Source organism: Nerophis lumbriciformis, linkage group LG08 (assembly GCF_033978685.3).
Source record: "Nerophis lumbriciformis linkage group LG08, RoL_Nlum_v2.1, whole genome shotgun sequence".
In the NCBI taxonomy this organism is placed as follows: Eukaryota; Metazoa; Chordata; class Actinopteri; order Syngnathiformes; family Syngnathidae; genus Nerophis; species Nerophis lumbriciformis.
In genome coordinates, this window is record NC_084555.2 from 40812210 (window position 1) to 40825968 (window position 13759).

The 13759-nt window shown below is 43.0% G+C and overlaps 1 protein-coding gene and 1 long non-coding RNA gene across 7 annotated transcripts in view; both read left to right on the plus strand.

Annotated features, from left to right (window-relative positions):
- LOC133611807 (regulator of G-protein signaling 6-like) overlaps positions 1-13759 on the plus strand; it is a 202908-nt gene that overhangs the window by 174609 nt on the left and 14540 nt on the right. For all 6 annotated transcript variants that reach the window (XM_061968946.2, XM_061968948.2, XM_061968945.2 and 3 more), the window contains one exon: positions 8110-8199. In XM_061968946.2, coding sequence (XP_061824930.2) covers positions 8110-8199 — 90 coding nt within the window. The remainder of the gene's footprint in view (positions 1-8109; positions 8200-13759) is intronic.
- LOC140678992 (uncharacterized) lies at positions 44-4062 on the plus strand. The gene is made up of 4 exons (XR_012050579.1): positions 44-701; positions 780-818; positions 1989-2111; positions 2300-4062. It is a non-coding gene; the product is annotated as an uncharacterized lncRNA (long non-coding RNA).

Here is a 13759-nt window from a genome sequence, read left to right on the forward strand (position 1 = left end):
ACATAGCCAAAAATGGCTATTTTCAGATGGACATATAAGGAGAAAATCAACTTTATCTCAATTTTGAGATGTGGATCTGTCTCATCAACATTCTCGCGAGATTTAGCACGGCGCCCCATGAATCTGTCCAATCATTTTTGCTCTTCCTGGAAAACACGCATGCGCATTTAGTGGGCGAATGTGACTTGTATCGATTGGAGGAAACAATTCAGCATCAAAGGAATAACGACTGAAAGTAAGTAATACCATTTATTGTTTTTGTTTTGGTATTTAAATTACTTTAACACACACGAGTTATTATTCATCAAACTAATGTAACGTCACTGTGTTACGAAAATAGAGCTATAAATGCCGCATTCTACGGCGCAACCACCTTGCCCGAAGCTATGAAACTTACCTCCACCGAGGCATCGCAAGTGATAAGATACACTTTATACATCCCATAGTGAAATAACAATGATAGAAATACATGTACAGAGAACATTGGAAATGGAACAATATAAATTACTGAACATACACTGCTTCAACATAATATAGAGTTTTACATTTACAAGAAGTTCCACTGTGTATTCCAGCAACCTTTGTCTGTATTTACATAGTATTGGAGTGTCAAAATGACAAAACGAAAACCTGCAAAACGATGGAGAAGAACCGGTAAAGAAGTCGACTCAAATAAACGATCAAGAAGGACTGTACAATTGGTGAGTAGACTGGCATAGTGGTGGTGCATTAAACTGGCAGCAGATATAATATGTGATAATTTATTTTTCTTCCTGCAGCCACCAATGTGAATGTGGAGACTGATGAGCAATGTCTAAGTAAGTTATATGTATATGCGTGTTCTTTGTTTTTGTGAATTAGTTCTGATTGAGATTTACAGACCAGATAGATGGATAAAAAGCTGTCCACAGTTTGTCAGGAACAAGCATGGAAATATTGCTTTCTTTTACCCTGATTACAGTAGCACATATATGAAGAATGAAACTTGAAATATGAGTTATCTCAGCATGTGTAATTAATCTTCTATGAACCTTTCATCTTCAAGTTAAGGCTGGTAGGTAACATCAAGTCATGATTAGGGATGTAACAATATCAAAATGTCATGGTATTATATCGTCACAGTGTTAAAGCCACGGTAAGATATTGTTACAAACATGTCAACATGTGTTAAATGAAGTGGCAGGAATGTTTAGGTTAAACACACTTACTGTAATTGAATACAAACATAATGTTCATATGTTGTAGTCCTATTTATTATTATAAACAGGTATTTTAAGTGCAAAGGAATGGTGCAAAATCATCCAGAATTTCAAGTAACACACATATTTTAGTTTAATCTAACACAGCAGTTATAGGCACAGAAATATTTCACAGCAACAATTCCTCCGAGCTACGAAGCACAAACGTTCCCGTCACTCCTGCACACTTCCTCTTTTTCGCCCCTATCTAATGTCCCCTGTTTGAACTTTGTTGTCCCACACTGCGCGGGTTATCATGGGAGATCGAGTTTACTTCTCAGATCAGCCCACTTAATATTGTCAGAAAAAAACACACTGACGGGAGTTCTCGTTTGATAGCGTCACACATCACGGCATTATTGTGAGAATTTTTAAACCAAAATAACGCAATATTTACAATAATGTTGCATCCCTCGTCAAGATCCTTTCTCATAGGTTTGGTTTGCTGCTGTGTATTTACTAATCATTGGCATTGTTTATCACTGAAGTTCCACACTTTCTTTTTATAGTGTGTTGTATTGTGATGAGTTACATTTAATACTGTGGATTATGTGTTACCACAAACACAGAAGATACGTAAACATGAACTACAATGCGATCAAGATGTGGGAAAAAAGTAAATGCATTCCATTAGCTAGATTTGTATAATGTGTTCAATTTATGTCAACTTGCTTCTTGTTTCGCAATTTTCTTCTTTTCTTTTAATTATTTTAATTTTTAGAGTTTTTTGGTTCCTCTTCTTTGTGTCAGGAGGTAGCAGCAGGGGAACAGAAGGAGCCCAAAACACTGCTCTTCATATGGAACACATCCAACCTCCGGGTGTCCATGCAGGATGTACCACTCTGGAACATCAAGCCTCTCCCTACCCGCCAGGTACACCCACCGTCTTCTGTGTCTAACTAATGTTTTGCTGTGAATTTTGTCACAAAGCATATCCTGCTAAAATATGACAAACTTTTGAGTGTAAGAATGTGAGCGATATGCTGAGATGTTATACGTTTTGCCTTGTGACAAAATGTTATAAAAAACCTTTAATGATTTTTATTCTATTTTAATTTCAGCACATGAAAATATTTCTACTTTTGACTCTATCAAAGACAATGGAAAACCATTTTCCAGATCAGCCATCATAGATCCTCCTGATGGCCTAACAACTGAACTACATGTCGATGCTGAGTATGATCCATCTCAATCATTTGAGGAATCTCTCCCTGATATGGGGGATTGGATGTACAATGACGGACATACGTTTAATGAAGGATTTGAAGATAGTTTGAGTGAGGAGTGTGCAGAAGAGTCAAATATCAAGGACACAACAGACAAACCATTATATGACAATGCATCAGTAACCGTGGCAGAGTGCCTTCTGATCATCATGGCTTATGAAAACTGTCATAAAGTCACTGATAAGGCCCTATAAGCGATTTGCTGAAAATGTTCAAGTTGCTTTGTCCCGATAGTCTGAATGCAGACTGCTTAAACAGTTTGCAGAAGTTCAAAAATTGTCTTTTATCCCGCTCTGCATCATCGCCTATTTTATTACATAAATACTGCAGTAATTGTTTTGGGCCATTAGAAAGTAAACAAATAAAATGTCTGTCTTGTGGGACCAGTGTGTCAGAAGAAAGATCCTCATCCTTTATAGAGGTTCCAATTAAGGCTCACATAAGGTCATTGTTCCTCAAGCCAGGTTTTCAGGAGAAGCTTAACTTCAGATTGAGCAGAAAGAAGGCAGATGCTAACAACATTGAAGATATATATGATGCAGAAGTTTACAAACAGCTTGTCGATAGGGGTGGTCCTCTTAGTGACCCTAAAAACATCTCACTTGGAACACCGATGAAGACAAAAATGGATATTTGTTAATGCTCATACATGGTACTCAAAATATACCTATGCAGATGGTAAATGTAGTCAAACTTGTACAGTCTATTCCTGTTATTTCACAAACTATTAAACAAGGGAATGTCATAGCTGAATTTTACAGACATATGACTAAAGATGATAGTTTCTGTCAGGAAAACAAATATTTGTCTAGGATTAAACTATATGGAGCACCTAGTGAACTTCTATTGGACACAGTTCACCTCTCTGCATTGCAAATACATGCTGGTCACTGCATCAATTCTGGAACAGTAAGCATATTTCACAGGGCACAAGTTAAGAGAAATTATCTCACATCAAAACACTATGGTAAAGGTAATAGAAGAAACAATTTTACAGTTTTTTTTTCAAATGACGGACAAGCAAAGTATGGACAGATTGATTTCTTCTTTATCTTAGCACAATCATGTGCCAAATGGGCCCTCCTTCGTGAATTCAAACATGCAGGTTTTTCTTTGCTGCAAGATAGTGTAACAAATGGTACATGAAGTCATGTTATTCCCCTATTGGAAACCTCTGCCAGTACAGTAGTATGATTGGATGACATATTGGGTAAAGTTGTTTTCCTTGACTTCACATCTGTGCCTGGCATTGTGTTTGCAGTTCATTTCCCAAACACACTTGAAAAGTTTTAACTAATTAAGAACTCAACTGGCCTAAGAAGTCACAAATCAAATATTTGATCATTGTTATAAATGCTCTGAAAATACACACCGATGAGATGTTGCCGTGGATGCTGTAAAAGTCTGTAAATATGTACTGTATATGGAGTATCATTGTTGATTAAGTTTTTGCATTGTCTGTAATATTTCAGTGGCCAATATATTAAAATGTACTTGTTAAATAAAACCACTGTCTTTTTTAATGAATATTTAGGCCTACTACGCTACTGTATTTTAATATTAGTCCTTATCATGGTGGTTGGAGAGCCAAATGTTTTCTGAAGTGGTACTTTGTGAAAAAAGTTTGCTCTAGAAAGTTCACTAATGTTAAAAGGTCTTAAAAAGTGTCTTGTGATCATAACAGTATTGTTTGGGTTCAGTTTTAAATCTCACAATTGTAGTCACTGAGTTACTGCACATGGCGTGTGTATAAGAAATCAACAAATTAAGTAGAACATTATGCATTAAACCATATAGATTACAGACCATATATCCTTATTGCCTGAATTAATTATTTACTCCAAATATTGGCATGAGATAAACTGGAGTATGATTGAGGTATAATTAAATTGTGCCAATTAAAATTTATTTTTAATTTATTTTTCCTAAGATAGAAAAGAGGCATATCTGACAACTCAAATGGTGAGCAGTGAGAGACAAAACCAAGTGTATCTCTCACTGAGACATAATTGAGACATATTGGAGACCAGCTCATTCATCTCTCATTTTGCTCTTAGTTGAAATCGGGAAAAGAGATAACTGTTAGACAACTTTGAGATCTCTCACAGTGCTCACTGTGAGCCTTATTTCTCAGGAGATACATCTGAGAAGAATGAGAAAACTACTTTGGTCTCGATTAGTGCTCTTTTATGTCTAGGAGATGTACCTGTATATAAGACATACATGAGATCTCATCTTCAATTTTGCTTTGCTATGGGCACGTCTTCCTATGAGGAAGCAGTGCCTGGGGAATCTGTGGTGGACTCTCATATTTCTGGGGCTGAGATTGCTGAGGTAGTTAAAAAGCTCCTCGGTGGCAAGGCCCCGGGGGTAGATGAGAACCGCCCGGAGTTCCTTAAGGCTCTGGATGCTGTGGGGCTGTCTTGGTTGACAAGACTCTGCAGCATCGCGTGGACATCGGGGGCGGTACCTCTGGATTGGCAGACTGGGGTGGTGGTTCCTCTCTTTAAGAAGGGGAACCGGAGGGTGTGTTCCAACTATCGTGGGATCACACTCTTCAGCCTTCCCGTTAAGGTTTATTCAGGTGTACTGGAGAGGAGGCTACGCAGGATAGTCGAACCTCGGATTCAGGAGGAACAGTGTGGTTTTCGTCCTGGTCGTGGAACTGTGGACCAGCTCTATACTCTCGGCAGAGTCCTTGAGGGTGCATGGGAGTTTGCCCAACCAGTCTACATGTGCTTTGTGGACTTGGAGAATGCATTCGACCGTGTCCCTCGGGAGGTCCTGTGGGGAGTGCTCAGAGAGTATGGGGTATCGGACTGTCTGATTGTGGCGGTCCACTCCCTGTACGATCAGTGTCAGAGCTTGGTCCGCATTGCCGGCATTAAGTCAGACACGTTTCCAGTGAGGGTTGAACTCCGCCAAGGCTGCCTTTTGTCACCGATTCTGTTCATAACTTTTATGGACAGAATTTCTAGGCGCAGTCAAGGCGTTGAGGGGATCTGGTTTGGTGGTTGCAGGATTAGGTCTCTGCTTTTTGCAGATGATGTGGTCCTGATGGCTTCATCTGGCCAGGATCTTCAGCTCTCACTGGATCGGTTCTCATCCGAGTGTGAAGCGACTGGGATGAGAATCAGCACCTCCAAGTCCGAGTCCATGGTTCTCACCCGGAAAAGGGTGGAGTGCCATCTCCGGGTTGGGGAGGAGACCCTTCCCCAAGTGGAGGAGTTCAAGTACCTAGGAGTCTTGTTCACGAGTGGGGGAAGAGTGGATCATGAGATCGACATGCGGATCGGTGCGGCGTCTTCAGTAATGCGAACGCTGTATCGATTCGTTGTGGTGAAGAAGGAGCTGAGCCGGAAGGCAAAGCTCTCAATTTACCGGTTGATCTACGTTCCCATCCTCACCTATGGTCATGAGCTTTGGGTTTTGACCGAAAGGACAAGATCACGGGTACAGGCGGCCGAAATGAGTTTCCTCCGCCGGGTGGCGGGGCTCTCCCTTAGAGATAGGGTGAGAAGCGCTGCCATCCGGGAGGAGCTCAAAGTAAAGTCGCTGCTCCTCCACATCGAGAGGAGCCAAATGAGGTGGTTCGGGCATCTGGTCAGGATGCCACCCGAACGCCTCCCTAGGGAGGTGTTTAGGGCACGTCCAACCGGTAGGAGGCCACGGGGAAGACCCAGGACACGTTGGGAAGACTATGTCTCCCGGCTGGCCTGGGAACGCCTCGGGATCCCCCGGGAGGAGCTGGACGAAGTGGTTGGGGAGAGGGAAGTATGGTCTTCCCTGCTTAGGCTGCTGCCCCCGCGACCCGACCTCGGATAAGCGGAAGAAGATGGATGGATGGATAGGTTTAGAATGTAATATTTGGATTAAGATTTAACATTTAGGTTTAGATATAATATTTGGATTTAGATTTTACATTTAAATTTAGATATAACATTTAGATTAAGATGTATTATTTATCGCTCAGATTTAGGTTTAGGATTTAGATTTATGATATAGATTTACATTTGTATTCAACATTTAGATTTAGATTTAACATTTACATTTAAAATGTAGGTTTGGATTCAACATTCAGATTCAGATTTAAGATTTAGGTTTAGATTTAAGATTTAGATTTAAATGTAACATTTGGATTTCCATTAAACATTTTGAGTCAACATTTAATTTAAACTTAAATGTGATGAAAATTAGCTAAATGTGAGAAAAGTGAGCTAAATGTGAGAAATACTGTATATCTGCTACAAAAGTTTGACTGAATGTTTACATTCGGCCCCCCTTTGTTTTCACCGAAGTGAAATTGTTGTGAAACGTTGTCTGTAAAATACCGTTGTCATGTCAGTCAGGTTCTGTTCACAGAGATCAAGCCCGCCCCGCCATAAATGCAGAAGATGTGGGGCTTTGCGATCTGTGTGTGTGTGGGGTGGGGGGGTGGGGGCATTTTACATGAAGAAGCGCGTTTCAAATGTAAATTATTGAATGGCAAGGCGCTTTTATATAAAATGTTACCCCAAGCGTATTCCTGGTGCCGTCATACTCTGTCACTGATAATTATACGGGGACAGATTTGCCTTACAGACTTTCGCTAGCTCGGGTGGTGCACGTCATTAGTGCTTGTGTTTCAAAGCAGGATGTCGTAGGTTCAAATCCCTGTCGTAGTTTAAATTGTAGTAAGGTTTTCAAAATGTATGTTCTAATAATGTTACAATTTTCGAATACGCTAGACTTCAGCATATTAATATAAAAAGTGGACTCTTACAATATCATGTTGATAGTCAAAGTGATAGTGATAGTTCTACCTGAATGAATGCTTTTGTTATTTTGGAAAATCCTTTAGTAGCTCAAGGTAATATTATTTATATGGTGCTGGGATACCCATGCTTTCATCATTTGAAAGCTCCTCTTGGACCACAAATGTTTGACCTTGGTATTTGTCAAATGCTGGTTACGGCCCAGGGCTTGAGTATACATTAAAAACAAGGCAGATATTTTATTTAACAAGTATGTTGTTACTGGCCACTGTAACATTACACATTTTCAACAGTAACACTGTCTTTGAATATTTAATTAAGTGATTATTTGGTGTACCACTAGATGAAGCTCATGCTACACGTACCACAGTTTGAGAATCACTGTTCTAAGGTATAGAGCAGGGGTCCCCAAACTTTTGCGTTAAAAAAATAAAAAATGAAAATACAATTCTATATTTGTGTGTAAATATATATATATATATATATATATATATTTATCGTCACGTTATCGATGGGAAAGTGCATTTTAGACAAAATAATTTGCATGAGCAGCTTGGAGACCCCAAGAGTAACAAGCGGTAGAAAATGGATTAGAAAGGACAGATTTAAAAAAAAATTAAATAATAATAAATATATTTTTATTTTATTTTTATCTTTTTTAACTTGGGACTTCCCACATGCTGGATTTTGGGGGAAACCTGGAGTTTGGGGAGCCGTGGTATAGAGGCTGTGATGCAGCAACATCTTTCATTCAGTGGCTGTGTTGTCAGGACCTAATGAGGCGACTAAATCCATCAATGGCTAGATTGGGCCCGTCCTCCATGGAGGGTCCGCTTCACAGTACGTTGGTGAAGTGTGACGCCCTTCAACTGTGTTGTCCTTCTGTTTCAGGAGCACATCTTCACGCTGATGAAAAGTGACAGCTATGCACGCTTTTTGAGGTCCAACGTCTACCAAGACCTCCTGTTTGCGAGAAAGAAGGTGAGCTGCTGCTTCCTCGGACCATGACATCCATAGTTTTCCACATTTGGTTTGTTTACTCCATGAATAAATGCATGAAAAAAGCTTTTTTGTATACTAAATATCTTAAAGTGCACCTATGTACATTTTTTGGCTTGCTACTAAAGGTTAACAAGTGTTTATTTAGCAGGGACAACAGTGGTCACAACATTAGGATTAACATAATATGAGATTAACTACAGGATCTTCGTTTTCATAAACATGCCAGTCAGAAGAGAAGCAGGTTGTAATTGTTTAAACTCAATATGTTGAAAAAGTTACAAAAGTAATAAACTATTTTTTAATGTTCTTCAATCTTTTTTAACCTTTAAATTTGTTGTTAATTGAACTAAATGTTTATTATTGTGGTTGCAGTTTGGATTTTACCAGGAATAGTTACTAATATGTTCAATTTACCTATTTTATTTGTCTTAGTCCGTAGTTTGTTTTTTTAGCTCTTAAGTGTTAATGTATTATTTTATCTATTATAAAGGCAATTTAACTTGGCACATCACTCATTACAGTCAATCATTGTGCCACTGTACGCAATGAATCTCCAATGTGTATATAAACATATGATAACATATACAGCTGGGATAGGCTCCAGCACCCCCGCGACCCAGAGAGGAACAAGTAGTAAAAAGTGGATGGATGAATATCAATATTATGTCCCTTATTTCCTATTATTAAGAATACATCTAAATATGTTTGATACCATAGAACTTTTAGCCTGTGGTGCATGATTTATTAAAAAAAAAAATCGTCAAATTACAAAACCCAAAACCAGTGAAGTTGGCATGTTGTGTAAGTCGTAAATAAAAACAAATACAAGGATTTGCAAATCCTTTTCAATCTATATTCAATTGAATAGACTGCAAAGACAAGATAATTAACGTTCGAACTAAAAAACATTGTTATTTTTTGCAAATATTAAATGTAACATGTTTAAAAAAAGCTGGCAGAAGTGGCAAACAAGACTAAGAAAGTTGAGAAATGCTCATCAAACACTTATTTGGAACATCCCAAAGGTGAACAGGCTATTTGGGAACAGGTGGGTGCCATGATTGGGTATAAAAGCAGCTTCCATGAAATGCTCAGTCATTCACAAACAAGGATGGGGTGAGGGTCACCACTTTGTGAAGAAATGCCATCCATCCATCCATCTTCTTCCGCTTATCCGAGGTCGGGTCGCGGGGGCAGCAGCCTAAGCAGGGAAGCCCAGACTTCCCTCTCCCCAGCCACTTCGTCCAGCTCCTCCCAGGGGATCCCGAGGCGTTCCCAGGCCAGCCGGGGGACATAGTCTTCCCAACGTGTCCTGGGTCTTCCCCGTGGCCTCCTACCGGTCGGACGTGCCCTAAGCACCTCCCTCGGGAGGCGCTCGGGTGGCATCCTGACCAGATGCCCGAACCACCTCATCTGGCTCCTCTCGATGTGGAGGAGCAGCGGCTTTACTTTGAGCTCCCCCCGGATGACATAGCTTCTCACCCTATCTCTCAGGGAGAGCCCCGCCACCCGGCGGAGGAAACTCATTTTCGGCCGCTTGAACCCGTGATCTTGTCCTTTCGGTCATAACCCAAAGCTCATGACCATAGGTGAGGATGGGAACGTAGATCGACCGGTAAATTGAGAGCGTTGCCTTCCGGCTCAGCTCCTTCTTCACCACAACGGATCGATACAGCGTCCGCATTACTGAAGACGCCGCACCGATCCGCCTGTCGATCTAACGATCCACTCTTCCCCCACTCGTGAACAAGACTCCTAGGTACTTGAACTCCTCCACTTGGGGAAAGATCTCCTCCCCAACCCGGAGATGGCACTCCACCCTTTTCCGGGCGAGAACCATGGACTCGGACTTGGAGGTGCTGATTCTCATCCCAGTCGCTTCACACTCAGCTGCGAACCGATCCAGTGAGAGCTGAAGATCCTGGCCAGATGAAGCCACCAGGACCACATCATCTGCAAAAAGCAGAGACTTAATCCTGCAGCGACCAAACCGGATCCCCTCAACGCCTTGACTGCGACTAGAAATTCTGTCCATAAAAGTTATGAACAGAATCGGTGACAAAGGGCAGCCTTGGCGGAGTCTAACCCTCACCGGAAATGTGTCCGACTTACTGCCAGCAATGCGAACCAAGCCCTGACACTGATCATACAGGGAGCGGACCGCCACAATCAGACAGTCCGAAACCCCATATTCTCTGAGCACTCCCCACAGAACTTCCCGAGGGACACGGTCGAATGCCTTCTCCAAGTCCACAAAGCACATGTAGACTGGTTGGGCAAACTCACATGCACCCTCAAGGACCCTGTTGAGAGTATAGAGCTGGTCCACAGTTCCACGACCAGGACGAAAACCACACTGTTCCTCCTGAATCCGAGGTTCGACTATCCGGCGTAGCCTCCTCTCCAGTACACCTGAATAGACCTTACCGGGAAGGCTGAGGAGTGTGATCCCACGATAGTTAGAACACACCCTCCGGTTCCCCTTTTTAAAGAGAGGAACCACCACCCCGGTCTGCCAATCCAGAGGTATTGCCCCCGATGTCCATGCGATGCTGCAGAGTCTTGTCAACCAAGACAGCCCCACAGCATCCAGAGCCTTAAGGAACTCCGGGCGGTTCTCATCCACCCCCGGGGCCTTGCCACCAAGGAATTTTTTAACTACCTCAGCAACCTCAGCCCCAGAAATAGGAGTGCCCACCACAGATTCCCCAGGCACTGCTTCCTCATAGGAAGACGTGTTGGTGGGATTGAGGAGGTCTTCGAAGTATTCCCTGCACCGATCCACAACATCCGCAGTCGAGGTCAGCAGAACACCATTCTCACCATACACGGTGTTGGTAGTGCACTGCTTCCCCTTCCTGAGGCGGCGGATGGTGGTCCAGAATCGCTTCGAAGCCGTCCGGAATTCGTTTTCCATGGCTTCCCCGAACTCCTCCCATGTCCGAGTTTATGCCTCCGCGACCGCTGAAGCCGCACACCGCTTGGCCTGTCGGTACCTGTCCGCTGCCTCCGGAGTCCCATGAGCCAAAAGAACCCGATAGGACTCCTTCTTCAGCTTGACGGCATCCCTCACCGTTGGTGTCCACCAACGAGTTCTAGGATTACCGCCACGACAGGCACCAACTACCTTGCGGCCACAGCTCCAATCAGCCGCCTCGACAATAGAGGTGCGGAACATGGTCCACTCGGACTCAATGTCCAGCACCTCCCTCGTGACATGTTCAAAGTTCTTCCGGAGGTGGGAATTGAAACTTTCTCTGACAGGAGACTCTGCCAGACGTTCCCAGCAAACCCTCACAATGTGTTTGGGCCTGCCAGGTCTGTCCGGCATCCTCCCCCACCATCGCAGCCAACTCACCACCAGGTGGTGATCGGTAGAAAGCTCCGCCCCTCTTTTCACCCGAGTGTCCAAAACATGAGGGTCACCACTTTGTGAAGAAATGCTTGAGCAAATTGTCGAACAACATTTCTCAACAAGCTATTGCAAGGAATTTAGGGATTTCACCATCTACGGTTCGTAATATCATCAAAGGGTTCAGAGAATCTGGAGAAATCACTGCACGTAAGCTATGATATTACGGACCTTTGATCCCTCAGGCGGTACTGCATCAAAAAGTGACATCAGTGTGTAAACCACTGTCAGTAACCACAGTTTGTCGCTACATCTGTAAGTGCAAGTTAAAACTCTACTATGCAAAGCGAAGGTCATTTATCAACAACACCCAGAAACGCCGCCGGCTTTGCTGGGCCTGAGCTCATCTAAGATGGACTGATGCAAAGTGGAAAAGCGCTCTGTGGTCTGACTAGTCCACATTTTAAATTGCTTTTGGAAACTGTGGACGTCGTGTCCTCCGGAACAAAAAGGAAAAGAACCATCCGGATTGTTATGGGCGCAGAGTTCAAACGCCAGCATCTGTGATGGTATGGGGGTGTATTAGTGCCCAAGGCATGGGTAACTTACACATCTGTGAAGGCGCCATTAATGCTGAAAGGTACTTGCAGGTTTTGGAGCAACATACACTATATTGCCGAAAGTATTTGGCCACCCATCCAAATGATCAGAATCAGGTGTCCTAATCACTTGGCCCGGCCACAGGCGTATAAAATCAAGTACATAGGCATAGTATTTAGGCACCTACTCAGTGGCCTAGTGGTTAGAGTGTCCGCCCTGAGATTGGTAGGTTGTGAGTTCAAACCCCGGCCGAGTCATACCAAAGACTATAAAAATGGGACCCATTACCTCCCTGCTTGGCACTCAGCATCAAGGGTTAGAATTGGGGGTTAAATCACCAAAAATGATTCCCGGGCGCGGCACAGCTGCTGCCCACTACTCCTCTCACCTCCCAGGGGGTGATCAAGGGGATGGGTCAAATGCAGAGGACAAATTTCACCACACCTAGTGTGTGTGTGACAATCATTGGTACTTTAAGTATTTTAACTTTTTACAAACATTTGTGAAAGAATGGGCCGTTCTCAGGAGCTCAGTGATTTCCAGCGTGGAACTGTCATAGGATGCCATCTGTGGAACAAGTCCAGTCGTGAAATTTCCTCACTCCTAAATATTCCAAAGTCAACTGTTGGCTTTATTACAAGAAAATGGAAGAGTTTGGGAACAACAGCAACTCAGCCACAAAGTGGTAGGCCACGGATGCTGAAGCGGATGCTGAAGCGTATAGTGCAAAGAGGTCGCCAACTTTCTGCACAGTCAGTTGCTACAAGCTCCAAACTTCATGTGACCTTCCAATTAGCCCACGTACAGTACGCAGAGGGCTTCATGGAATGGGTTTCCATGGCCAAGCAGATGCATCTAAGCCATACATCACCAAGTCCAATGCAAAGCGTGGGATGCAGTGGTGTAAAGCACGTCGCCACTGGACTCTAGAGCAGTGGAGACATGTGAGTGATGAATCACGCTTATCCTGCTGGCAATCTAATGGACCAGTCTGGGTTTGGAGGTTGCCAGGAGAACGCTACATTTTGGACTGCATTGTGCCGAGTGTGAAGTTTGGTGGAGGAGGAATTATGGTGTGGGGTTGTTTTTTAAGAGTTGGGCTTGGCCCCTTAGTTCCAGTGAAAGGAACTTTGAATGATCCAGGATACCAAAACATTTTGGACAATTCCATGCTCCAAACCTTGTGGGAACAGTTTGGAGCGGGCCCCTTCCTCTTCCAACATGACTATGCACCAGTGCACAAAGCAAGGTCCATAAATACATGGATGACAGAATCTGGTGTGGATGAACTTGACTGGCCTGCACAGAGTCCTGACCTTAACCCGCTAGAACACCTTCGGGATGAATTAGAACGGAGACTGAGAGCCAGGCCTTCTCCACCAATATCAGTGTGACCTCACCAATGCGATTTTGGAAGAATGGTCGAGAATTCCTATAAACACACTCTGCAACATTGTGGACAACCTTCACAGAAAAAAGGTGGACCCTATGGGTTAGGAATGGTTAGTCAAGGCAGGTAGTCAAGGCAGGTAGCCAAATACTTCTGGGACGGAGCCCAGAAGTATCATTTTGCTTATTTCAGCAAGA